The 27,217-nt window shown below is 35.5% G+C and overlaps 2 protein-coding genes across 2 annotated transcripts in view; both read left to right on the forward strand.

Annotated features, from left to right (window-relative positions):
• Nucleotides 1-12,965, forward strand: part of LOC136032455 (USP6 N-terminal-like protein) — a 52,546-nt gene extending 39,581 nt beyond the window's left edge. Inside the window, exons 7-8 of the mRNA XM_065712766.1 lie at nucleotides 1,839-2,304; nucleotides 7,547-12,965. Coding sequence (XP_065568838.1) covers nucleotides 1,839-2,304; nucleotides 7,547-7,989 — 909 coding nt within the window. The 3' untranslated portion in view covers nucleotides 7,990-12,965. The remainder of the gene's footprint in view (nucleotides 1-1,838; nucleotides 2,305-7,546) is intronic.
• Nucleotides 12,966-17,567: 4,602 nt separating this feature from the next.
• The window catches only part of LOC136032063 (tumor susceptibility gene 101 protein-like), a 51,063-nt gene continuing 41,413 nt past the window's right edge, over nucleotides 17,568-27,217 (forward strand). Inside the window, exon 1 of the mRNA XM_065712180.1 lies at nucleotides 17,568-17,683. Within this exon, the coding sequence (XP_065568252.1) occupies nucleotides 17,651-17,683 (33 nt within the window). The 5' untranslated portion in view covers nucleotides 17,568-17,650. The remainder of the gene's footprint in view (nucleotides 17,684-27,217) is intronic.

Below are 27,217 nucleotides of genomic sequence, written 5' to 3' on the forward strand. Positions count from 1 at the left end.
TTTAAAGTTGATAAAAAATAAAATAAAATAAAGCGAAACTATGGCTCCAGATATAGAATGAATCTGGTTGGCCAAGTTTTAGTGTGTGGCTGATCTATATATAAACCGAATATAAACGTTATCTGAGGGCGGCATGTTACCGCGGTATGGATTTTCCTGTGAGTAGGAAAGATTGGTGAAAAGTGATCAATTCTGACAAAGTTAAATGATGATACTATGACAAGTAGCTGCCTTTCACCTTCAGCTTAGTATAAACATTATTCTTCGATTTTTTTCGGTGAATAACTATTCTGTGTATTCTGTATATACTCGCCTTCTTATCCCCCTCTTCAGTACAACCCTTTTGCAACGCCATACAGTGCCCAAACCTCCGTAATTGATGCTGTGAAAAGTTTAAAATATGATTCAATAGGTAAGGATGGTATTTCTAAGATGTATATGCCGATTGATTGCATCCCCTTATATCTTACCTTCAGCTTCTTTTTCAAATGTGTCTATGTACTTCAAGCGTACCCGAGAGTTTTCTGTGTGGTACTGTTTCGTAAATTTTAAAAAGGGGAAAGTCACCGACTGCTTCTTCCTGCTATCAACCTATTACTGTTTCTTGTAACATTAGCAAAGTTTTTGAGTACATCCATCTACCTTTTCTGACTTAAAATATTAATGAGGGTGAGAACCAATTCGGTTTTCGGCATGGGGTGGGTTGTCAGCATGCGCATAAGATTCTGTCTTCTTTACTGGTTGGTAATTCTTCCAAGGGAAATGGTCTTATATTTGTGCTTTGGATCTTCCCAAAGCGTTTGATAGTGTGGTCCATAGTCAGCTCCTTTTTTCTCTGTATAATTCTGGGGTCAATCGCTCTGTTATAAGGCTTCTTAGGTTTTAGTATTCAAATTCTTTTCTTCAATTAAGATCTGCACCAGACACTATTATAAGGTTACGTGGAGGAGTTAGGCAGGGTGGTGTTTGTCCCCTACGCTTTTTAAGATTTGTATTTCTAGTGTGCTGGCTAAGATTTCAGGTACATACCTTTCTGGTCTTGCGGATGTTTCTTATCTTGCGTATGCTGACGACTCGCTTTTGATTAGTCGTTTCAAAAAGGGTCTCTCCCAAATGATCTCTACAGTTTCTGATGCTTTTTCTGATATTGGCCTTTCACTTAATATAGATAAACGTGAGTTTTTTTTCCCTATAACTGTACTCCTGCTACTCCCCTTTACTGTAATCCACTATCCCTCTTTTTGATCGTATCCGTTGGCTTGGTATCTCTATTACTTGCAATCTTCCGAGCTTGCGTCTGCGTACTGTTTGTGATATAAGTAAAAAGATCCTGATTGGCTATGCAAAGATTTTTGCAAACAGAGGGAGGTATAATAGACGTGGGCTGGCCAAACTTTATTCTGCTTAGTGTGATCATTCTGTCCTTTATGCTTCCGATCTTTTCCCCCTTCTTAAGAAAAGTAATTTAAAAAGATTGGACAAAAAACTGGATTCTTGTTAGCAAATTTTCAGTTGTTGATATAACTTTAAAGTTTGAGATTCTACACAAAAAACTCTCCAGTACAGCATATGCGCGCCTATCCCCTGACCACCGTCTTATCCGTTTCGTTCGTTGATTTTGTATATATATATATATATATATATATATATATATATATATATATATATATATATATATATATATATATATATATATATATATATATATATATATATATATATATATATATATATATATATATATATATATATATATTCACTTGTTCTTAAATAATTTTTTTTATTTCATCATGTTTGACTTTATTTTTTCCTTAGTTGAATACTGAAATTTTTTTTAGATTCCATTTTCTTTAACTCTTCGTATTTGGGATCTGTACATGTATGAAGGTGAAAAAATTTTGATCGTAATGGCGTATACAATTCTAAAAGTGCACCGGAAGCGAATGATGAACCTTAGGATGGACGATTGTCTTGAATTCCTCCAATCGAAGTTGAGACAAAACTTTGAATTTAGTGATGATGAAGCTATAGAAAACCTGAAGCGATGCATGGAGGAACTGAAAAGATACGGTTTGGATCATCCAGGTCCATGTCCAGAAAATGAAACAGCTCAGAAGCCTTTTGGGCTAGTCAAGACACCGAGCGTTGAGAGGCTGATTGGTAGGCGAAAAAAGGATCTAAGCACTGCTGAACAGTTGACTCAAGAAGTTTTGACGAAGAGGTACGAAAAAGCTGATATGAACAGTACAAGTGACTATCATTCTACCAATGGAAAAATCATTAAAGGATCCATGGTTTCTATTGGTAAGACTTCTTTTTGATTACTCTTATAAAGACCGTCTTAGGTACAATAAGATGCGTAACGATACACGTTGCAGAATCACAAAATAAAGAAAGAAACGAAATAGAAAATTTTTAGATTAAAAATTGATACCAATAGAATTTTCTTGTTTATGAATATGAGGTTAAAAAGTTGGGACCTGTAAACTGAGGCTAGATTCCAAATCTTTTAAATATAAGTTTATTCTAAACGTTATGACATCCAAATAAAAGCTTGTTCAATGTTATCTGAATTGAACTAATATCTGACTTTCTATTGGGCCATTATATTAATGTTCGCAAATTAATGTTCAGTATTTGCGACATTAATTTTCCTTGCTGTCTAGGTCCATAGTGGTCAAAAATTAAATTCTCTTTTCACTTGTTTATGTGATTTCTTGAAAAGTAATTTTGGATAGAATTCGAACTTTGAGGTACATTATCGTAGTTTCACTGCTTTTCTAAATTTCTTATCTGTTTTTTTTTCTCTATTTTATTGTCTTTCTGAATTTCTTCTTAACTAAGTTGTGTTGTTTTTAGTTAAAAACGCAGGGGCTGTAAAAAATTACCTACTGATTGGGCCCAGAAAGTGTTTTTAGATGGAAGACGTAGATCAAATTACTGATTTTCATTTCTATGTTCTTTGGCCTATATCTTTGATACATTACAAAATTAATCTTGAATCTAAAGGATTTTAGTAATATCACATGAAATCTTTCTTATATCCTTTCGTTTTAAGCCCAAATAACAAATAATCGAGAAAAAAAATGAGGTAAAAATGTACATTGTTGGTTTTCATTTTATTGTATCATCTCATGCTTTTGAGTAAGAAGATTTTGAGATGAATTTGGTCAAATTGGCTTCGGAAAAAAGGTTATATATTCAATATTCATATTTTTTATGTTGTTAGTAATCTTTCTAAGGAAGATTCTTATGAATATCGAAAGTTGAAAGTCAATTTTGAGACCTATATATTTATATGATTCAAATTGTCTGGAGGCAGGTGCGTGTGCAATAGGGACAGGCAGTGGGGCTAAGGGCCCTTGCTCCCATCTGAAAATTTGATTTTTTGGATTTTCCGTATAGTTTCTCAAATTTTCCATACATTTGGCTATGCTGGCATTTCTTTACTTTGTAGCCATCCTTCCCTTCCCCGCCTTTTTTATCTTTTTTACGTTCCTGTCATGAAAGTCTAGTCGTGTCAGTCGCCTTCTCTTACGAACCCTTGAATTGGTACATCGAGGTAAAACTGTTACAGTGGAATCTGAAGAGGCTAAGAAATTGTACCATTGAAGGCAAGTTTCAACTTAATCATTTCTGGCTCACCATGAATACGGTGTGACATGCCTCAAAATTTTTTTCGCTTAACGTACCTAATTATGACGTAAAATCACTGGATTTGAACAATAAAATACAAGATATAAGATAAAAATTAAACAATAAATTGTGTTTTATTTGGAGAGTTTTTTATGGCACTTGGTATTAACCAAGTGACATATAGCGATCGCAAATTCTGTCGGTCTGTCTGTCTGTCCCGGTTTTGCTACTTCAGGCACTTCTAGGCAAGCTAGGACGATGAAACTTGGCCGGCATATCAGGGACTGGACCAGATTAAATTAGAAATAGTCTTTTTCCCGATTTGACCATCTGGGGAGGAGTGGGGGGCCGGTTAATTCGGAAAAAATAGAAAAAATGAGGTATTTTTAACTTACGAAGGAGTGATCGGATCTTAATGAAATTTGAAGTCTGGAAGGATATCGTGCCTCAGACCTCTTATTTTAAATCCCGACTGGATCCAGTGACATTGGGGGGAATTAAGGGGGGACCTAAAATCTTGGAAAATGCTTAAAGTGGAGGGATCGGGATGAAACTTGGTGGGAAAAATAAGCACAAGTCCTAGATACGTGATTAACGTAACCGGGACGGATCTGCTCTCTTTGGGGGAGTTGCAGGGGGGTTAATTCTGAACAAATTAGAAAAATGAGGTATTTTTAACTTACGAAGGGGTGATCGGATCTTAATGAAATTTGAAGTTTGGAAGGATATCGTGTCTCAAAGCTCTTATTTTAAATTCTTATTTTAAATATTTATTAGAAGCTCGTTGTATACTTTGGAGAATCTTCCCCGTTCAGCGGGGACGATCAGTTTAGAAACACTGCCAACCACATAACTTCTTCTTGACGAGGCTGATGTGGCTGGAAAGGTGATCCTAAGTAAGATGACGGGAAAAACCTTTCAAGGAGCAGGTCTTAAAGAAAAAAACAAATGACGCTAATGAATGCCAAAAAGGCGGGGTCATCCGTGGTAGTACACATAGATTCGGCGCTCCTTTTCCAGTGATTCATAATAGTGGCCCAGCGAACTGGCCTTTGAGAAGAAAACTTCAAGTACGAACTTAGCACAATTCCTCTTTCTCTTTTTGAAAGCGATGGCTTAATGAGAAAAGCAAATAAGCGAGAACTTACCAAAGCGATCTTTTAAGCTTGTCGGATTGAGTCCCAATCACTCTCAAGACCCACATCTGGGCGTTGCATCGTCTTGTACGGTTGTTCTCTTCTACATCGAGTTCCGTGGAAGGTAGGATCAACCTTTAAAGCTATCTTCGCTTCATACGTCCAAATGTACAAGCAATGTATACTAGTGCTATTATTGTGTTTGATGGCTATGAAGGTGTTCCAGCAACCAAAGATGCTACCCATTTACATTGAGCAAGAATGGTCGGTCGCCAGGTTTTTTTTTCACCAAACAGATGACCTTCTGCATGAAAAAGGAAGAGTTTCTTTTGTGCAAAGCGAACAAAGCACGTTTTCTGAAGCTGATTGGCAACCATTGGAAGCCATCGGTTTGCAAGTTTTCCACTCGGAAGGAAACGCCAACGTTCTGATTGCAGAAAAAGCAGTAGAAGTTGCTTGTGTTAAAGACACGATCGTGGTTGCTGATGATGCTAACATTTCGGTTCTTTTGATCAGTCGATCAGACTCGTGTTCTAGGCGTTTACATTTCTCACCCGAAGCCAAGTTTGGTGGTTACAGTTCAGCTTGGGATATTAGTGAGATAAAACAAAAGCTTGGAACAGATGTCAGCCATCTGATGCTGTTCTGTCACGCCGTGCTAGGTTGTGAGACTACCTCTCACATTTATGGAATAGGGAAGGGCAGAGCCGTTTAATTGCTACTTACCGAAAAGAGTTTTCGGCAAGTAAGTTTTCGGTAAAAGAGTTTTCGAAAAGAGGGACAGCGCTGCTATATTTTGTGACAAGTTCGCTCGCTTGACGATATAGTGGCAGCAGGAGAGCGTGTCTTGTTTGTACTGTACGGTTGCCCTGATATTTCAAATGTTGACTCTGCCAGAAAGCTAATCTTTCACAGAAAAGTTAGCACTGCCATCACTTCCGTGCATCCACAAGAGCTGCCACCGACTCAGGCAGCAGCAACGTAACACTCGTTACGAGTCTATTGTCAAGTCTGGCTCGGGAACCCAGTAGACCCTTCAAGCTTGGGACGGAAACTGCAGGATAACGAAGTTTTCGCGCCAATAAAAACAGATCTCCCTGCCGCTCCGTCTCAGCTGCTGAAAATTATCAAATGCTCATGTTGTATTGACGGTTGTGATAGTCAAAAGTGCACCTGTAAGAAAAATGGCTTGAGTGTACCGTAGCCTGCCGTACTGGTGCAGGGAGTTCGTGCAGCAATTCTAAGTTTCAAGACGAACTTAGTGAAGAAGAATAAAAGTTCACTGTGATGATGACAAATTTAGTTTCTACATTTAGATGAAGTGCAATTTTTATATATTTAGTTAATAAGATAAAAGCGTTTTCTCTTAAGTTACAAAATACCTTGTTCTAAAAGGTCTAGGTCGCTGTGGTGTTGTATCACTCCTGTTTACTCGTTTTCTACTTTTGAACCTATTTATGCACATTACCAAATAGACCCTGACGGACGGTAGTAGTAGTTTTCTCAAAACACACATTTTATTTTCCTTAAATTTTTTTTCTAATAAATCATTTTATTTTGGTCAGGTGACGAAATCAACACCAGAAATGAATTCAGAGTCAAAAGTTGACCATAAAAGATGTGTGAAACACTCAGTTTACATTTTTTAATTTTTCTCAGTTTTTTAGCAAATAAATAAAGAAACGTAAAAAAAAGACAATGTCACATCGAGTTAGAGGTTTAGATTTTTGTTATGTTGTTAAGCATCTTTTTCTTGTTCAGAGGGCGAAGAAACCATTTCTGTATCAATTTTTTCCCGGTCAAAACTTATTTTTCTCACACTACAACCGAAAAGCATGATTTTTTATTTCTAGTTTACGTTAGATAGTGCTTAATTAAGTATGGAAGATTAAAAAGGTTCTTATGATAATTTATTTTTATGTTTTCCGATAAAAAAAAATCGAGGAATAGTAAAGAGCGGTATTTAAGCTTAAATAAGCCGAAATAAAGGCATATAATAATTTAAACTTATAACCAACGTCCATCAAAATTAATAACCATGTCAAACTTAAAAATAAATAAATGTTATTGTTGATAACATAAAACTTAAATCGAGCCAAAATTAAATAGAATTATCCGAGGAATTTAAAAGGAACAGAAACCATCACCCATGGGAATAGGAATTAAAACTTCAACCCTCTAAAGACTAGAGTGTCATTTGCCTTTACTCAGAACGATTTGTATTTTGAACATTTCAATAAGTTTTACTCGACCCTTAAAGCCGTTTCAGAGACTGGCTAAGCTTACGTAAGCTTAAGCTACGTTAAAACGTTTATGGTGGGATTCTGGGTGTGAGAGTGGATTATATACAACAGCTTACAAATGAATGGGGAATACAGTGATGTCAATTCGCGAAAATTAGCGGGGATAAATATGTCATTTCAGTTTTGACGTTGAAAATACCAAAAAAAAGTATTTTCAAAGAAAATATCCTCAAAGAGGTATTTTTTTCAAATCTAAGGGGCACAGGCCCCTCCTTCGATTGACGCCACTGGCAACAAATTTGGTGGATTAAATGAATCTGAAGCATTTGATAAACATCGAATTACAGTTTTTAAGTGGGATTAGTGTTTAATTTCATATTTGTACGTTCTTCACCTTTGTGAAGAACGTACAAATATGCAGCTTCAAATTGCTTTTAATGTGTAATTTTTAAAGACGTAGATTTTTATCTAATTCTTACGTAGGATTGCATAAGCTAGGTAAACAAATAATTTAAAGTTTTCCTGTCTTAGAATCAAATCATTCGTACGATGCAAGTGTAGACGACGGAAGTTGGATTCCATCTCAACGCTTATCGCAGTCCTCTGTCGATGCCACCAGTGCCATATCTGCGTTGTCTGTTACTGTCGAGGGCGTACGAAGTCAATCTTCAAATGGTAGTATTTTGAGCATCTTTCCCAACGATGTAACATCAAGAACCTCTCCAAATAAAATAGATAATGACAAGTCGTTAAATTCATTGTGTTCGTCTCCAGATAGCTTAGCATCTGATAAAGTGAGAATTTATGTGCCCTATCCAAATAATAACTCAAGTGGTAGTTTGAATCGAGAAATGACTAAAGTGGTGATCACAGTGGATGGTAAAAGGATAAGGTCTCCTTTCGGCCGGGAAAAGCGGGTGACTTCGAGACATTCTGAGTACTGCGAAAACATTAGAGAAACAGATCTTATGTGATAATAGATTTATTGTTAGGTTTGGTGTGAAAAAATGACAGAGAAACATACCTGTTACAACTTTCTTTTTGCTGAAATCTCTTGATTGTAAATTTTGGTTGAAATCCGAATCCTTCTGGCCCATAAATGTTGGATTAAATTATTTCAATTATGGGTAGTATCATCACGTAGCGCGGTCGTCGTGTATGCATCTATACGGCTACTCTTGAAGAGGGAGCAAAATTGTTTTTAAAACTTGTTGATGAAAGGGCAACACCATCATTTTATGTTTGTTAATGAATTTTACACAACTTTATAAAAATTTTTTCGGAGCAAGAAGACAAAGGGGGCTCTATTTGGGGGAAATAATTTTATTAAAATCCCTTCGAAATTTCGGGCTATATCATATGAATTTTGCTTGAAAATATACATTGTGAGACTGCACAACTCATAATGAAGAACTCTTAATTAGATTTGGTCAAAATTGTTGTATATTAGATTTGGTCTTCGACAACGGTTTAAAAAAAACATCCTGCTGAATTAGCTGAAGCTAATAAATTCGATAACATTTTGAATGCATTTCAATCTGTATAAATAGTTTGAAATAAATTTAGTTTTCGCTGGTCATTGGAAGCCCTCTTGCAACGAGAGGGATAAATTACAGATTTTTCTATTTTACAAGGGATTTTATTAATCAGTCATTTTCTTTAATATTAAATTACATTCTTGATATTTTATTAAAGTTTCCGTTTGCTTGTCAATTGCTTTTTTTTCAAAGATGTTCGAAAGGTTAATATTATTTAATGAATAATATTTGAAAGGCTTTTCTTTTGCGTTTTTTTTTATCGCAGTCAAGGGTTTTCATTAAATTCTTTGTAGCCCTTAGTAACAACTTATGTCGCAATGGTTAAATCACATGCTTTGAATATCCTCAGTTTCATTTCGAAATCCTTTTCTCAGCCACCTGGACCACAATAATAAGTTTGCAAGACTTGACATCCAATATATCGATCAGAATTACATTTGCCAGTTATTTGTAACTGCTTTCTGAAACTGTAGTAATGACAGAAATAGATTTTAATTCAGAGGGGATGGCAAATGGTCATTTTCTCTTTTTATTGTTTCTCTGTCGTATTTTCTCTTTCTATGTCCTAGTCTTTTGTTTGGTGTCTAGAGTACAAACTGTTGTAACCTTTAGGTTTTGATATAGTTTCACAAAAACTATGCAGTTTAACACATTGAAAAGTTGAAATGCCTTTGTAATTACCTTTATTTTTTCTTCTGTCGTCTCAGCAATAGAAAGTGAGGTCTGTATCTAGATAAAGTCAAGTATGCTGTTAGAATTATGTACCGTCAGTTTTCCTCATAGGACTATATTCTGATGAATAATCTGTGGCTATACCGTAGAACCTTACGGCACTAAAAGCAAGTCTCTATTTGTAAGTTTTCATAAATTTGAAATGTCAATTTACAAAGTTTGTTCTAGCATAGACTTGTCTTAGTACTTGCAGTTTTAACAGCTTTTGCCTATCCATCAGCAAAATTAATAACAAGAATTTGTATTTGGAAGATAATTTTTCGACAGATTTGTGTAATTGCTGAATGATACTACTTAAATGTTTTCACTGTGCATGAGTTGTAGAATTTTTCTGCTTCTTCTGATGATCAAAGACTAAGTTTCGTTTAGAAAAAGATTCTAACTAAAGTAATGGAGCTAATCTTTATTTGTGTTATTTTTATTTCCCCTAGTGTTAGAATTTTTATAGGTAAAAGATAAGACATGTGATTTAGTCGAATTTTGAACAGAAAATCTCCAAAACTAAACCTAATCTAGCATTTGACGATTTTGTTCAACCAACCAGAATTTAATAGGTAATTGTATTTACAGGTGCTTCGAAATGTAGGAAAGTATAAGGAACAGAACTGCCTCACTAGTAGGTCTACCAGCTTAAACTCAACTAGCCTACTTAACCTACCTAGATTTTCCCAAGCTAACCTAGGCCTACTTCGTGCAGATTCGGTTTTGACCTGAAATAATTCTTTTCAAAAAAAATGCTGATTAATTATCATTGAGACAGAAATTTCAGCTTTAACTACGAAACAATGTAGATTAATTATCTTTGAAATTTTTATTGTTTTAATTAAGTTTCCATGCACTACAATGTCAGTAACGCTGGAAATTTTTAATCCATATCTTCGCAAGTTAAATAGCTGAAGATCCAACTCTTGTAAGCTTCCGATCCTATTTTAATGCAAATTTCATCACTATTTACTAAAAAATCAAACTCGTGACATAAATATAAGCTGCTAAAAATACCAGCCAGGCGGCAAAACTTAATCCCCCCCCCCAAAAAAAAGAAAAAAGACATCTTAGGTACTGACACTTCCGATGTTGTTTCATCGTGAATGCCGGCCTGTTAAAACTTAGCTTGCAACATATGTATTCTTTTGCTTTCCCTTCTCGTAACTTACCAAGGTCCTGTGAGGAAGAAGAAGTGAGATGAACTCTAACCGGGAATTAATGCTTGAGAATATATCTAAAATTGATTTAGTACTGTAATATAATACTATGCGCGCTTCATAACATTAGACGGACTTACGACCACTAACGGTCCCAGCAGTCTAAGGCTTATGTACTGACACTCATCATTCATCTCTCTTGTATCCAACCCTCTGCGTATTGTTTTTCTCTTCATATTAAGTTCTATTTTAAGACATTTTTATGTATATCAAGATTTCGTACAATTCTGGGAAGCTATCTAAATTCTATGACATTAGCAGACTCAACTGTTCTTTCGAGTACGCCGAGAGCCAGACAATATTAATTTCAAATACTCAACAGATAGATGGTTTAATTTTTATTTTGTACTAGTTTACACGTCCATCTTGAAAGAAAGAAAATTGAAGAAAAATTCCTCCCGGAAAATTTCTCTTTTCTTTTATTTCGTCGAAAAGTTCTCCCCCGCAGAAGAATCCTTCAGCGTGTGAATAACGATGGCATTTTGTAATTTTAAAAGTATTTGAAAATGTTCCCCGGAACATTCCTCCCATGGGCCATTCTCCTCCTGGAAAATTCTCTCCGACAATTCTCCTTGATTGGGGAATGGGGTCCAAAAAAAAAAGACACGATAATCTACTGAATCGATGAACACAAACATCGATTTTTTTTCAAACGTCATGCTTTCCACTATGGTTAATCTTAGACTGAATAAAGGTATCGCTCACCCCTGCATCTGTATATCCTACTTGTTTAATTTATTTGGATACATATGCAAAGAGTCGGAAAATAATATACAAGTCAAATTTATTTTAATATGTAGAATTACTCCTCTCGATAATGCCCTCCCCCAAGGAAAATTTTCTACATGTGTGATCTAACAATTTAATTTGAAAAGTAGTGTTGAATACTAAATACAAATTGTTCACTGAAATTTTTTTTATAATTTTTAAATTGTGTTCGATGATGGAACTCATTGAACTAAAACGTTACTTGAATATAGAGAAAATGTAAAACTATTTACCGGAAAAACTGTCGATTATTTGTGTTGAAGGATCTCTAATTTCATTTGCGCGACAAGTATTAGGAGAGCCTTTTTGGGGGAGGTGGGAATTTATACCTAAAACCTTTGCAAGAGTGCACTCAGCAACTTCTAAGAGTTTTTTGGCAATCGGATGAACAGTGTGTATACGTTACGGTTATGCGGTTCAATCATCCCCTAGGATATTATAAATATCATTTTGCAACCCATTTATCATTATAAAGAATATTTTTCATCAGAGCAGTCCCTACACATATTTGGTCTTGGTGTGAATGTTTGATCCAAGACCCTTTCTCCTTGAAGTTACGTGTATGGTAGGCTATATTTTTAGCAATTAATTTGTGAAAATGTGTAAATGTTACACTGTTCATGCTGTTAAATGTCATTTAAGAATCTTGCACTAACCAAATGTTTAAAACCATTTCTGAAACAGCTCTGTTCAATCATATAACCATTCAGAATTTGGAAAATATTACTCAATTCGCTTAAGTTTTTTTAATTATTATAAAAGTAGTTTGGAAATAGACTTCAAGGTATTAAATTACGAATGTTAATTTTCATCATAAAAGCGTGCCCCTCCTCCCGATTTTGAGGTGTGATTTGATTGCCTTGTTTGGTCCTGATCAGGGCCGGCCCTATTTTTCAACCAAGCAGCTAAAAAACAAAAAAAAAAGTCATTATCAAAGCAAAAATTGGAAGAATGATTAGGCTACAATACTATTGAAACTAAGATTTTGTTCTGTTTTTATTAGGAAATATCAGCTTCGGTGTCTTGTAAGTACCAGATCTTCTACAGATAGAACTTCAATATCTTTAATTTAGGAATTCAACTCCTATTAGCTGTCACATTCCCATAGCATAGAGTACAAACTGGCCCACAATTACTTTTGGAATGAAAACAAGTTGGATTTCCTTCCTTTTTTTATTTCTCATCTTTTCTGTTTTAATGATTTTTCACCTAGGTAGACCTTTAATCAATCAAACCTAAATTTCGAGGAAAAATGTAATGTTCGTTGTAAGCTATTGAAAAAAAGCAAACTGTCGAAATAAAGGTACTCACAATAGCCTGCTGTTTCACGACCAATATCTTGAAAAAAGCTTGGAGAACTAAATATGGAATATCTGCTCTAGAAATAGTAAGAGTGAACGAAAAGTGAGTTGCCAGAATTTCATTCCACTATTGCATAGGCACTTGTAGCGCACTTCTGTGAAATATTCTTTTAATTTTAATTATTCATTGTGTTTTCGGTTGTGTTAACTAACTGATTTTGACAGTTACTCGTTTTTACGCAAAGTTTGTAGTGCAACGATCACACTATATTGTAATTGTCAGATTTTGCACTACGATTCCAACTAACTATTAAAACTATTTAATTTTATCATTCCACTTAAGGATATGTGCTACCTTTTTCTGGTTGTATTGCCGTTTTTAATTAAATGTTACTGTTCTTCTTTCAAACGACATTTCTTGTTTTATTTTTTTTTATTGTGCTTCCTGTGCCGTTTTTAAGGCACTTTTAACTTCCAGTATTCTTGTTACTTCTATTTTTCCTGCCCATCGTTATTTATTCATTTATTTAAAATTTTAATATAAAAGCAGGACTGGTGCAATTTGTCTTTCGTTTTTGTCGACTGAATAGAATTCATATTGCCCAAATAAGAGCGTATCTTTTGACTAAAAATCTAAGGCTAAACTGAATATCTATGACAAAAGAAAAAGAGATAAATCTCAAAGTGAAGAAAAAAGAACGGGTATGCAGCTAGTAGAAGGAAAAGGAAAAGACGAGCTAAACGACTGATATTTTGCCTGTATAAAACTAGGTGTCTTCAGCACTAGATTTCGAAGAAACCTAATTAAAAGAGTAAAGACAAAATTTAAAACAATCTACAAAACTGAAAACGATAAAAAAAAAAATATAAAAACAATCTAATATCAATATATATAATTAACACTACCGTTATACACCACAGAGTATATATATCCACAATTACGGGTAACCCTTGTGAACAAACAAAAGCAATTGACGCAGCACAGTTGCTTTAATGTGTTCACTAGAGTTACCCCGAATTGTGCATATGAATAATCTGTTGTGTATCACGGTAGTATTAATTGTATACATAGATATTGGTTTCTTTCTTATGTCTTTTATTGTTTTTAGTTTTGATTTATAATTCCAATTTTAGATTTTCTCTTTACTCTTTTATTTAATTTTTTCTATATATACCGCTGAAGACACCTAGTTTTATACAGGCGAAATATCATTTGTTTAGTTCGTCTTTTCCTTTCCTTCTACTAGCCGTAGACTTGTATTTGTCGATGTTCTATGGGGTTTAACCTGGATTTTCTACTGGAACTATAGAATTACGATTAATTGCGTGCTTCATTTTGTACGAAGTAAATATGCGTTTAGAGGTGAATGGGGTGCCATTCGACAGTAGTACTTCTAAAACTGGGAGGATATTTTGTAGCTTTGCAATAGCTCTAATCCAACTGGATCAGGTGAAACATTTTATTTGCAGCACAAAAATGCAGAAATTAGAACTTTCCTACTTCACGATTCTCTTTGTTACTTAAAAGGACCCTAGAACTCCCCGGACATTCTACAATTAGCTCTCCGATCCGCTTACCTCCGGAACAACAAAACAACTAATAAATACGCATCCGTTAGATATGAAGTCCTCGTATGAAACGCAAAATGTGTGTTTTGTATCTATGAATTTGGACCTCCATATTACAGTTCTTGGATGTACTGAAAATGGTAGTAGAATTCACATCAAGATTGCAACGTTTTTAGGGCATGTTCCCTTTTTCTTAAACTATGCCAACTTTCTGAGGCCCATAATTTTTACCTCCAAATTTAGTTAATTTCATAAATTTGAAATTACCGTAAAAAAGATGATTTTCTTTGTATATTTTTTGTTACCAAGTTTCGTTTTATAGAGTTTTGGTTAACATTAGACATGACGCTCTTTGCTTTTACGCTCTTTACTAGTTTTTTACCCCAAGCTATTTCATGTTTTGGTACCCTAAAGGTATGGTAAGTTCTAAAGGTTCGAAAGAAAATTAGGATAACGACGGGGGTTGAGTGAGTCATGTATGGTAGTGAGGTCCACATAAAAGAAAATTATGTGTGGATTCGAAGAATTGGCCACTTAGATCTTGCTGAAATGAGAGCCTATGATGTTGATTCAACTGCATTTTTCAGGTTATATTTAATGATCTGGTGTCTAAGTACCATTCTTTTCTTTTAGTAGAAAATAAGTGTGCGTTTTCAATAAATACTTTTGAAATGAGTCTTAGCAAAAAAGAATGCATGCTCAAGTGTCTTCCCTGTGAAAAAGTATGTTTGTCCGGGTGCTTGACACTTGACGGAACAAATTTGATATATTCGTTACAACGCTAGCGGCAATTTTCAAAGTGGTCGGAACATCCACTACAATTTTATGCTCTCACTTTTTTCTAATGAGCTTTCTCTCCTCGTGCAAACTTTTGTCGCAGTAACACGATAAATTTGGAGGCACGCAGCCAAAGTGGCTGAAACAGGAAACTTATGGGAAGGAGTACTCGATAAATTTTGTTGTTCGACACCGCACACCCACCCGGATCTGTCATCCTAGGGGGCTATTCCGTTGGTCATTTGTTTCCTCCTCCAGACGAAGGTCCTACAGAAGTATGAAACCCAGCAAATAACTAGTGGAAAGTAGGACACTGAAGTATTTGACGCCGTGGGAAATATTTCAGAATTGAAGCTGTTCATTGACAGTCTGTCCGGTGGTAGTAGAATAATCACGTCACAGGAAAAACCTTCTTTTCTTCAGAGCTTTAAAAATTGGCAGCAAAATGATCAGAGTAGTTGAAACTACGAAAATTAAAACCCTTGAAATTGACTGTAATTCAACTATGATCAACTAAAATCCACGGTCCAAACAAACTCAGGATATATCTGTGTACCGGAATTTTAAAATATGCGGGAAAAGTAATTAAAGCTCACGGAGAACAAATCCGCGTTTAATTGTCCCTATTGCAATTATTTTTGCTATTTTTTACGTTCCATAAGGAGTTGTAATTATTGAATTATGTTCGAGGGTGCGTTTTGTAACATGTTACAAATATTATTTTCTTTTTTTAAAGCTCCATAAGCTGGTGATGAAACTATACGAAAGTGTTTTCATATCAATTCAAGTAAGAATTACATTAAACAGTACTTTGAAGTGATAGGGACGAATCCTATGGGCACCGGTCAGGGATGAAGGGGACTCAGTTGATCAAGCGTATTCCCAAGTTGCTAACTATGGCCTGGTGCAACAATCCTTGTCAACTGACGATTTTAAAGCTTAAACACTTGGACACAAGACTGTCTTCTGGCTGAAGGGATTTCATGGGTTAACAAGTCAATTAGAGGAGAAATTGAGTTGCAGCCTGGTGTTCAGCCTGGAATAGATTCGGAATAATATTATAGTCACTGAGCCACTTGTAAGTTGTCATTACGTCACCTCGCTTACATCACTTCATGAGAGATGGTAATTTTTGCTTCTACATTTAGGATGGGTATGGTGTGGAGGCCCTTTGTGTGAATTATGGCCCGCTATGGGATTGATACCGTAGTTACTTGATTTTTCTTATTGATTGGAGTAGTAATAGACGTTCCAAATTCTAATTTTGGTCGAATCAAAGCCTTTATTGCAACTATTTATCTGCTGCGAAACGTTTTCTTTACCATAATTGTGTCCTTGAGCCCACTACATAAGCAGATTCTGACAGAGATTTTGCTCACCACCATCCCAAGATCCCAAAATAGTTCTACGTAGAGTTCGAACATTAAAAAATGTTCGTAGAGTTCTCTCAATTAGAAATTGTATTGTCCATTTATGTGCATCAGCATGGTGTCCTCTGGAAAGCATTTTCCTGTGAAATATCTTGTCAAGTACTTGTATGAGGTCTAATAGAGCCATCTCAAATGGGGATTCCTAGTCAATGAGTTCTGTGATGTAGCATACCATAAAGCTTATATGGTATCCTGCTTTTTTTCTGTTGACAAAACAGGTCCCTATTGATTCCATTGACTTTTATTGCTTTGCTCCTATTGACACTTTTGTGTCTGGATTTTTTATAGGTATTCTTCGAATCCTGTAGGACAAATCCAGTGTCAAGGGATTCCTGGAATAGTGTTGTAAGATAATGATCTGGAGCTACATAGGTCATAAGGGCTTTTTTTTGTCGAGCCTCTAGATCACTTATGCTAATAGTGATGGAAGACATAATTTCTATTAAGTAATTCTGTTGGGAGTCTGAAATCGGGGCATGGTCAGCAATAGTAAAGACGGAGATAAACTGTTCATTTAGTGTGTTAGCTGCTGGTGTTGGGTTAAAGATTCTGGAACTATTTTTTACAAGTTGGGTGACAGACTGTCTGTCAGATTTTCTTAAAATGCATATGTCCAAAATTTATTGTCATTTGGCTTATATAGCTCTCGATTAGTTTTCTGGCAAGACTTCTTATTTGGATTCGCATTTGTTTATGTCTGGTCTAATGGCTGTCTGGGTGAATATTCGCATGCAACGTCCCATGCTTCTTTTTTCTTGTTCATTGCCTTATTTAATTCTTTTGAGGTTTAAGGGATATTTTTTTAGGTTCGTTTAATTGATGTGCTATTATCTATAGTTTCGATTAAAATATATCAAAAATGGTTATATGTTTGTCTGTTTTTTGGCGGGGGGGGGGGGTCATGAGTTTTCCACAACCATATTATTAATACATTCTTGAAGAAGTAGAAGAAGGAAAATATTGTTAAAGGCAATACAGCTCCACTTTCAGGTTGCCCCCATCCAAACAAACTTTGACAGGGGTTGTTCATTTTAGTATTTTGAGTACGTGTTTAATACGGGTCTGGGTCTTTTCAGAACCCCTATTCAACCATGCTATTCTGGTGCATTACAATTTTGCAATATTCGTATCCATCGTGCTTGGAACTCGTAAGAAGAAATGCTTTAGAGTTTGGCTGGATTAAGCGCGGAGAACCTGAAAACTATTTTTGTCGAATTCGCTTCAAACCCGATACCTGAAAACACAAGTTAGGAGTGGCCCTGTCCTAGCGCGCTATTTCAGAAGAAACAGAAGAAGCTAAAAATTTATATTTTTTGTCATGGATGGTAAAATTGTTGGATATATAAATAAGGTAATATCCTCATACAGCCTTTAAAATTGTATCAGGAAACTGTTGATATTAATATTTGCACATGCTAAATTCTGAACCAAATTCTAGGTAAATTTGATTTTTCTGTTTGGGGATGGCTATGGCTATGCAGAGGATAAACATACCACGAAATGCATCTTTTGTGCTGTTGATAAATGTTTAGTTTCGTTCCAGGTGTGCCAAACTATAAACTATGCTGTGAAGCACCATAGTTTCCAGTTTAGAGCACTTAGAAATGATAATTCCAGAAGTGCATCCATTTCTGGTTGACCCTCCTCCTCCATGGGGCAAACTAAAATGTTTGTAAAACTCTATTTGAGTGACTTCTTGCTATCTCAGAAAGGGATTAAGTTAGGAAAATGAAACTTTCAGTGATGGGTCCACAGACTAAAATATATCCCAGGAAGGTAGGCCATTTAAAGTACCCATCTGTACTCCTCCCTCTAGAGAGCCCTGAAATTTGCCTACATTACAGGTCTATACCTATTGAAATTTTGACAAAACAACATTTACCTCAATTTTCAGTTACAAGTTACTTTGGTAAAATTCTAGTTAATTGACTTCTTCCTATCTCAGAAAGGGTTTAGGTTAGGAAAATGAAACTTTCAGGGATGGGTCTATAGGCTAAAGTATGTCCTGGGAAGGTATTATAAAGTACCCATCTCCACTCCCTCTCCTTCTAGAGGGCCCTAAAATTTGCCTACATGACAGGTCTATACCTATTGAAATTTTGACAAAACAACATTTTACCTTAATTTTCAGTTACTAGTTGCTTTTTCTCTGCCTTTAGTTCTGAAAATACAATTCCTGTTATTTGAGTAGAATTTTGAGCCAAATCAATGTTTTTTTTTTCAAAATTTAGGAAATGTATTTGCATATCTTTCAAACCTTATAAAATGGAATTGAGCAAAGTTATGAAGCTGAAAACAATTTTGTTGTACTTCAATTAAGCAGAAGATCTATTTTGCAAGGTTTCACTTTTATAACACACAAATTTTAAAGGTCATCAAAGGTCAAAGCCATCTAGAGGGAGAAGGAGTAGAGGCAGTTGCTTCAAAATACTTTCCTGGGACACACTTTAGTCTCTAGATTCATCCCTGAAAGTTTCATTTTCCTAACCTAAACCCTTTCTGAAATAGCAAGAAGTCAATTAACTAGAATTTTACCATTACTTTTTCTCTGCCTTTAGTTCTGAAAATGCAATTCCTGTTATTTGAATAGAATTCTGAGCCATATCAATGTTGTTTTTTTTTCAAAATTTAGGAAATGTATTTCCATACCTTTAAAACTTTATAAATTGGGATTAAGCAAAGTTGTGAAGCTAAAAATAATTTTATTGTATTTTGTTTAAGCAGAAGATCTATTTTGGAAGGTTTTACTTTTACAACACACATATTTTTAAAGGTCACCAAAGGTCAGGGCCCTCTAGAGGAGGAAGAAGTAGAGGTAGGTACTTCAAAATACCTTCCTGGGACATGCTTTAGCCTATAGACCCATCCCTGAAAGTTTTATTTTCCTAACCTAACCATTTCTGAGATAGCAAGAAGTCAATCAACTAAAATTTTACTAAAATGTGTAAAGTGGGCTTACTTACAGGTAACATTACCTATAGAGTGAAGTGTATTAGTCAATGAGCCCCATGGGCAGCATAGCAAGGTCTGTATTCTATATTTAATGACTAAACCTTGCTTTTCTTTTTAGTTTTATTACTCTTTGCTGAATGAATATAGAATGCCCTACTATCCACAGGGCTCATGGACTAATACGCTTTGCTCTAAAGGTAATGTTACCTTTAAACAAGCCTACTTTATGCATTTTTAGTTTGCCACATGGAGGAGGAGGTTCAACCAGAAATGGATGCACTTCTCTAATAATGACAAAGAACAATATGAAATCATCAGAATCTTGCTAGGCTATATGTAGTAATATGCACTTTAGATAGCTAAGAACAAAACTAAACATTTACCATGCTCATCTCAAATTAAGAGGGGTAAGATTATAGCAGTTCATATAACTGGCATACAAATAAAGTTAATATACCACTTGATGCCTTTTCTATGTTCTTTACAAATATAATAATTGCTTCTGCCATAAATTCAAATTTAAGCACTTTTTAACCTAACCTAAACTCACCTTATTTTAAATAATTTTAGCACTAAGAAAATATAGCATTATTTTCTTGAAAACAATAGAAACAGATGGTGCTGAGACAACATAGTATTATTTTGTGGAAACAAGTGATAAGTCATACTTTATTTGAAAATTTTTCATTTTTAAGAGCTCAAAAAGTGCTTAAATTTGAATTTATGGTAGAAGCAATCATTATATTGCTATTTTTGAAGGTAGTTGAGTTGCAAGAATAAAATTTTGAGCAAAGTATTTACAGTCTAAAATATGTACAGTGGAGGGTAAATATTTCACAGTTCATGTATTGACTTATCAATAAAGTGAACATACCACTTGATGCCTTTTTTTATGTAATTTGCAAATATAATAATTGCTCCTATTGCAAATTCAAATTTAAGCACATTTTGAGCTCTTCTCAGCACTGTTTTTTCAGTTGTTTTTGACAAAATAATACTACATTTTCTCAGTGCCAAAATTATTTATAGTTAGGTTAGGTTGGGTAAAAAAGTGCTTAAATTTGAATTTGCAATAGAAGCAATTAATGTATTAATAAAGAACATAAAAAAGGCATCAAGTGGTATGTTCATTTTATTTGTGAGTCAATTATATGAACTGCAAAATATTTACCCAGTGGAGATGTTTTAAAAACATATGATAAATTCTAAGGTTGTTTTAGTTAAAAGACTTTTATGGTATCATGCTCGTTTTTTTTTTGATAGCCTAGTAAAAACTTTCATGCCTAAATTATATCAAGAGATTTTTTGGTTTTTGTACCCTCTCCCCTCCATTCCTGGCCCAAAAATCCTAAAGTGTAATTTTTGGTTAAAATTCTTGTCTAGGGGAATTTTGCTTTATTGAAAAGTTTCTAAACTGTTGGACTGAAACTTTTAGCAGTGGATTTATAAGCTAAATTATGGCCAGTGAAGATGCTTTGATCCTTTACAAAAATGTATATAAACAAATTTTGATGCATCCTATAAAGATTTCTTTTGAAAAAGAAATTTCTCAAAAATAAAAACTAGAGATCCCATATTGAAACCCAAGACAAGTGGAAAGGAAGTTCTATAATCCGCCCCCCCCCAAAAAAAAAAACAAACAGAATTTCCTATCAAAAATAAATGAAACCCAAAACAAACATGAACTAAAATAAATAGTCACTTCAAATCTGAAGATAACAGATACTGATATAGATGAATAAATAAATTCTGAAGTGAATAAAAAATTAAAAGGAACAAAAATTAAAACAAAGAGGAGTTTGGCTACTGCCCCCATCCCCACCCTTTAGATGTAAGCTTCATATAGCCTGTTTTATCATTTGGGTTTTATTAAAAACTATGTATTTTAAACAGTTTTAATTTTTCAAAACACTTACAGACAGACAAAAAAGAACCAATATCCAACAGTTCATGGTAACAAACTGTAAGTAAGGTCTACTCAGCCCAATAGTGAGATAACCAGTTGTTTCAGCATAGTTGAAAGGTCCAATGACTATGCCTCTGGGGATATTATGACCCTCCCACCCACACACACAGAGTCCCTGGGGAAAGGACTGTAAGTTATGCAGTTTGTCCTTTCTTTACATATAGTATTTATTATTGAGAAACATACATACATTTTTGTAAGGAGGGCCTTTTAGGGGAATTTTTGGAAATCTGTTTATCTGTCTTACTTTCTCTTTGGATGCTCAATTTTATGTATAGAGAGAATGCTCCTGAGAAATTAGCAGGGGGAAATTTTTCAGGAAAAACTTCCCACAGAGGAGGGATTTTCAGCATAGACTTGAAAAATGATCAGAAACTAAATAAAAAAAAAAGTTTTTTTAGTTAAATAATTAATTCTTTAGTGAGAATTGTCTGAGGAAAATTTTCCAGGAGAATTTTCGGCAAGAAGAAAATTGTCCAGGGGAAATTTTACATGGGAGGGATTTTTGTTTGGGATGTTTGCCATGGAGAGGGAGGTACATTCCCCAGCATGGTTTGTAAACAATCAGAAATGAAATAAGAAGATTTTTTTTTTTTAACTGAAATTAAGAACAACATTAAAACACAAAATGAACCAAATTTTTTTTGTATCTGAGGGGTGCTGCCCCTTTTCAATCCCCTGCTCTTTATGCTAAACTTTGACTTTTTGTCAAAAAAAGTTTGGCTTGTTCATTTGTTTTAAGGTTTACTCATATTCAGACTTTACTCACCATATTCATCTTTATCAGAATCTTTATCAGAAGCACCATCTGGCAGTTGCCCTGCCTGTTCAATGCCCTCTGTTTGCTTGATGGGTCTGTAGTCAGTTGATCTTTAAGTTATGTTGACCACTCAGTAAATGTGTTGAATTTGTTGTTGTGTTTCTCCTAGGACTTGTCAACTCTGCTTTTGAAGCTATTGATGTTTGGTGCTTGGATGGCATGCTTAGACAGGTTGTTCCATGTGTTGACTGCTTGTGCTGAGGAAAAGTTTGCATGGGCACGTTTTCTGGCTTCTGGCTTGTACACCTTTTCTGAGTGGCCTCTGGTTCAGTTTAAGGCTGTTTTCCTGAAGAACTTTCTGAAGGGCAGATTTTCTATTTTGGCTTTCATTTTGAACATCTGGATGGCGTCTCCTCACTTACGTCTGTACAACAGACTTGGAAGCTCAAGAGTTTTTAGGCAGTCTTCATATGGCTTCCTTTTTAGGCCTGGTGTCATTCTGGTTGCTCTACATTGAATCCTTTCCATAGCTGTGCAGTCCCTGATGTAAGATGGCCCCCAGGCTATGTTTCTGTACTTGATGATCAGCTGGACTTGAGTTTTGTACATCTGGGTGAGTGTTTTGCTGCTGAAGTACTTGAAGGATTGGTGGATCAAGGACAGTACCCCATTAGCTTTATTGGCTGATGTATTGGTTTGGAGGTGAAATTTGAGCCCATCGTCAATGATGATGCTAAGGTCTTTTTCCTTATCTTGGACTGGCATAGTGTGTGTTTTTCCCAGCTTGTCTTGAATTTTTAAATGAGGGGGGCAGCTGTCTTTCAGTCTTCCAATCCACATTGCTTTGCACTTCATGATGTTGAGTTTGAGGCCAAGATTTGAAAGGTTTGAAGTGAAAATGTTGATGTCTCTTCAGAGGGCATCTACATTATCCTGGTTGTTTTATGTTTGGTAGATCTTTGTATTGTCTGCATAGATTTTGTGGGGGCTTTTTAGCCCTGTGGTGGCAGAGTTTATGTGAAGTAGGAACAGTGTGGGCCCGAGGGTGCTGCCCTGGATGACACTGCTTTCTACATGACTTCGCTCAGAGAAAATTCCATTGATTCTTGTTTGCTGGGATTGGCTTTTGAGGAAATCCTCTATACAGAGGTATAGGAGGTATATATGGTAATGGAGGGTGCCAAGTTGAAGATTTTGAGCTGGTTTAGTAGTTCAGAGTGGGGGACCTCCAGTTCCAGTTCCAAAAATTGTAGGGAGGTATATGGACTAACAACAAGTCCTTTCACCTCTTTGACTTCTTCTTCAGAAAAACTAGCTACTGGAAGCGCTATTCTGCTCCAGTCTGCGAACAATGGATATATACGATTATGAACAATAATAAACTGTTATTGATTGTGGGAAGTGCGAGTACCTGAGCTACCTGTCCCCAGCAGTTTAAGGCACTAGGCCGGCCGGTACCAATACAGCTCTTCCTACTCATTCCCGCTCTCTTCTGCACAATCAAAAACTATGGATAAATTGCGTCCCATTAAAAATTGACTTCTTCAAGCTTTAATCCTTATTAAACAATATTTCTCTTCTTTAAGGTATCAATTGCTGCCTTAAATATCTTACAATCAATTTCCCATGGCAGGTTAGAATCCAGGATAGCTGTATAAGTATTTGGAATCTTAGCCAAGGAGCAGAAACGCTTAAGAGCAACAGTCTCCTCACTCTGAGCCTGGCAATCAAATAAAATATGCTGGATTGTTTCCTCTGTTGAAAAGCAGATTCGGCATAAAGGGGAATGATGTAGCTTCCAATTAAATAACAAGCTATTTAGAAGTAGGGCACCTGATTTCAGTCGGTAATATAGCACTGTATTTAATCTTGTATGAAATGGAGATAACATTAATGTACTGTGATTAACTTTGGATCTTTGCCTGATAATATCTCGTGAATTGAGGTCAGAGGAAGGACTAGGAGATAACATGGAAGCCTTTGCTGCTAGAGAATCAGCCATATCATTATATTTTATACCTTTATGACTAGGAACATGTTGAAAATAAACTTCATTTTCCTTGATCTTAAGATTAAGAAGTTGTCTTCTAATATTATATAAATCTTAGTCATTAGCAATTCTATTAATATTTTGGATCAGTAATAATGCTGATTTAGAGTCAGAGAGACAGAGTATATTTTCAGATTCAATGTTATAATTTATAAGAGCATCCAAGGCCAGGCGGATGGCACATAATTCAGCAGACAGGATAGAAGATCCCAATGGGAGAGGAGAATAAATATTCAAATTCAGGGATGGGATACATGCTCCTGCTCCAGCTCTTTCCCTCTGGACGGATCCATCAGTATATATTTTTCTATAGTTGGGGTAAGCCTTTGAGATGTGTTCAGCCAAAATAGTCTGGATCTCATAATTAGGAATCAAATCTTTACTAATAGAGATAAGTTCTACTTGACAGCTTGGAGGACTCATTTCCCATGGGGGGGACTCAGTAAAGGGATATGCATGAAGCGACTGTTGATTCCAGTTTGGGACCTCCAGTTGAAACTGATTCCATGATGAATGGGCATTGGGACAGGCTGACTTCTCAGCAAAGGTATGTGCATATACAGCATGCTTGGCTCCATAAGCCTGGATTTGCGAGAAATACTTTATCCTTAGACTAGATGCTCTTTCACTTAGGGACACCAATCCCGACAGTGTTCTTAACTTTGACAGAGGAGTATGCTTATGCACACCCAAAGCTATTCAAATAGCAGAATTTTGTAAAGATTCAAGGATTTTGAATGAGGATGGGGGACGAGCTGAAAATATTTGAATCCCATATTCTATATTTGAACGAATATATAATTTGTAAAAATCCAAAATAATCTTTGGGTGACATCCCCACTTACTTCCAGCAAGTCTTTTGAGAATACAAAGTCTCTGAATAATCAGAGATTTCAAAGAATTAACATGTTCATGCCACTGCATTTTAGAATCCATTAATAAACCAAGTAACTTCACTGAATTGCAATATGGGATCTCCCTTGAGAAAATTGTCAGTGGATTAGGAGGATCTAGAGTACCATTAGTAAATATAATGGCTTTAGTTTTACTGATTGATATTGGAAAGCCAAATGCTAAAGAGAATCTCTGGACTAGACTTATATCATGTTGAATAAGGCTTTGAAGAAGGCTAATATCCCTTCCTGACTTCCAAATGATCAAATCATCTGCATAAAGGCCAAATGATGCATGAGATACTTGAAATTCAGAAACATACAAGTTGAATAGAAGAGGACTCAATATTGCACCTTGAGGAAGTCCTCTCGTAATGGGGCATTGCTCACTTCTAGACTGATTTACTTGAACGTAAAAATATCTATCAGTTAGAAAAGACTTTATAAAACTTATGAAAGGATACGGGAAGTCAAGATTTATTAGGATTTCCAATAATTTATTGTGGACTACATTTCCATAGGCATTCGACCAGTCAAACAGAACAGCCATTGTGACATGTCTTTTTTTGAGGGAGTTACAAACATCAGTTTCTAGCCGGGTAATGTTATCTAAAGAGCTATGTCCTTTTCTGAAACCTGTTTGTTCACTAGGAAAGAGATTGTTGACTTCAGAAAACCACTCAATTCTTGATAAGACAAGCCTTTCCAGAACTTTACTAAAGGAAGGTAATACTGATATAGGACGGTAAGACTTGAGATCATTAGATGAATAAGAAGATTTTAAAGCTGGGAATACCTGAGCAATCTTCCAGGCATCTGGGAACTTTTGACTTGACCAAATAAGATTATAAAGACTTAAGAGGGCTGTATGAAACACCTTTGGGGACTCAAGAATCCACTTCATATAAATACTGTCATAACCTGGGGAAGACTTGATGTTAAGAGAATTAAGTGCTACACAAAATTCATCTTGGGAAAAAGGTTTCATCAGAGTACCCTTATAAGAACAGGTAAGAGGGAGATTACAAAAAGGAGGTCGGCTGGGATGAAAGTCTGAGCAATCATTTTTAAAAACATTGGTAAACAGATCTGCCTTCTTTTTATCTGATACAATTGGATATCCATCCTGAATGATATCATATCTACGGTCATCATTAGGCTGCTTTCCACTATTTAGTTGGCTAATGAAATTATGGACCTTTGAAATTGGGGTTCTAAAACTGATACTTGAGCTGAAATTCAGCCATGTACTCTGTTTAGCTCTCCTACAAATTAGTTTCACCTTAGCACATGACTGCTTATAAAAGATTGCTGTTGACTGAGATGGGTGCTTTTGAAACATTTTACGAGCCTTTCTTTTTGCCAGAACTGCAACCCTACACTCATCATTCCACCAATTCTTGGGTCTTTTGGAGCCATTGTAAAAACGTACCCTAGTCATTGGAATTGCCGATTTAGCTGACTCCAGCAGGATTGATCTCAAATTAGACTCAATGGCATTAATATCATAATTAGGAGAAACAAAGGAAAAATCTACTTCATTTAATATCTCACGAAAAAGGGACCAATTACCTTTGGAGTTGATAAATGTAGGGACGTAGGGTTTGGGAGTGTAGCATAAATCTTGAAATGATGTAAGAATTGCACAATGATCAGATTGGAGAGACGACACCTTTACCATCTGAACTAAATCATAATATGAAGAAGGACCTAGAAGCAAATCTATAGTTGAGAAAGAGTTAGAAGAAATATTATACCTGGTCTGAAAGTCAAATGGAGTGAAAATCAAGGTGTCAGGAAAATTGGACAATATGTACTCTATTCCTCTTCCTGCTTTGTTGCTACCTGCTGAATGTTCCCAGAGAGGACTGTGGGCATTAAAATCACCAAAAATAAAGGTATTATTACCTGATAATTCTGTTTCCAAGATACCTTGGATGTCCTTACTCCCACATGGATTATAAAAGGATTTTATGGCAAGATGGTTACCATTAGCTAAGGTAATTAATATGCCTACAACATCTATTTCATCCCTGTAGATAGTTAAGGGTTGAGGGGAGTGTTGGATTGAATCATGAACAAAAATTGCCACACCCCCTCCCTTTCTGTTAGTTGATCTATCCTTCCTGTAGCACTTGTACCCAGGCATTTTGATTTTCTTGTACTGATGAAGATTAGTCTCTTGTAGACAAATAATTCCTATTCTCTTATCATTTGCACATTGGATAAGATCAGCAAGTTTATTTGAATTTAAAGAGACGCAA

Source organism: Artemia franciscana, chromosome 10 (assembly GCF_032884065.1).
Source record: "Artemia franciscana chromosome 10, ASM3288406v1, whole genome shotgun sequence".
Classification (NCBI taxonomy): Eukaryota; Metazoa; Arthropoda; class Branchiopoda; order Anostraca; family Artemiidae; genus Artemia; species Artemia franciscana.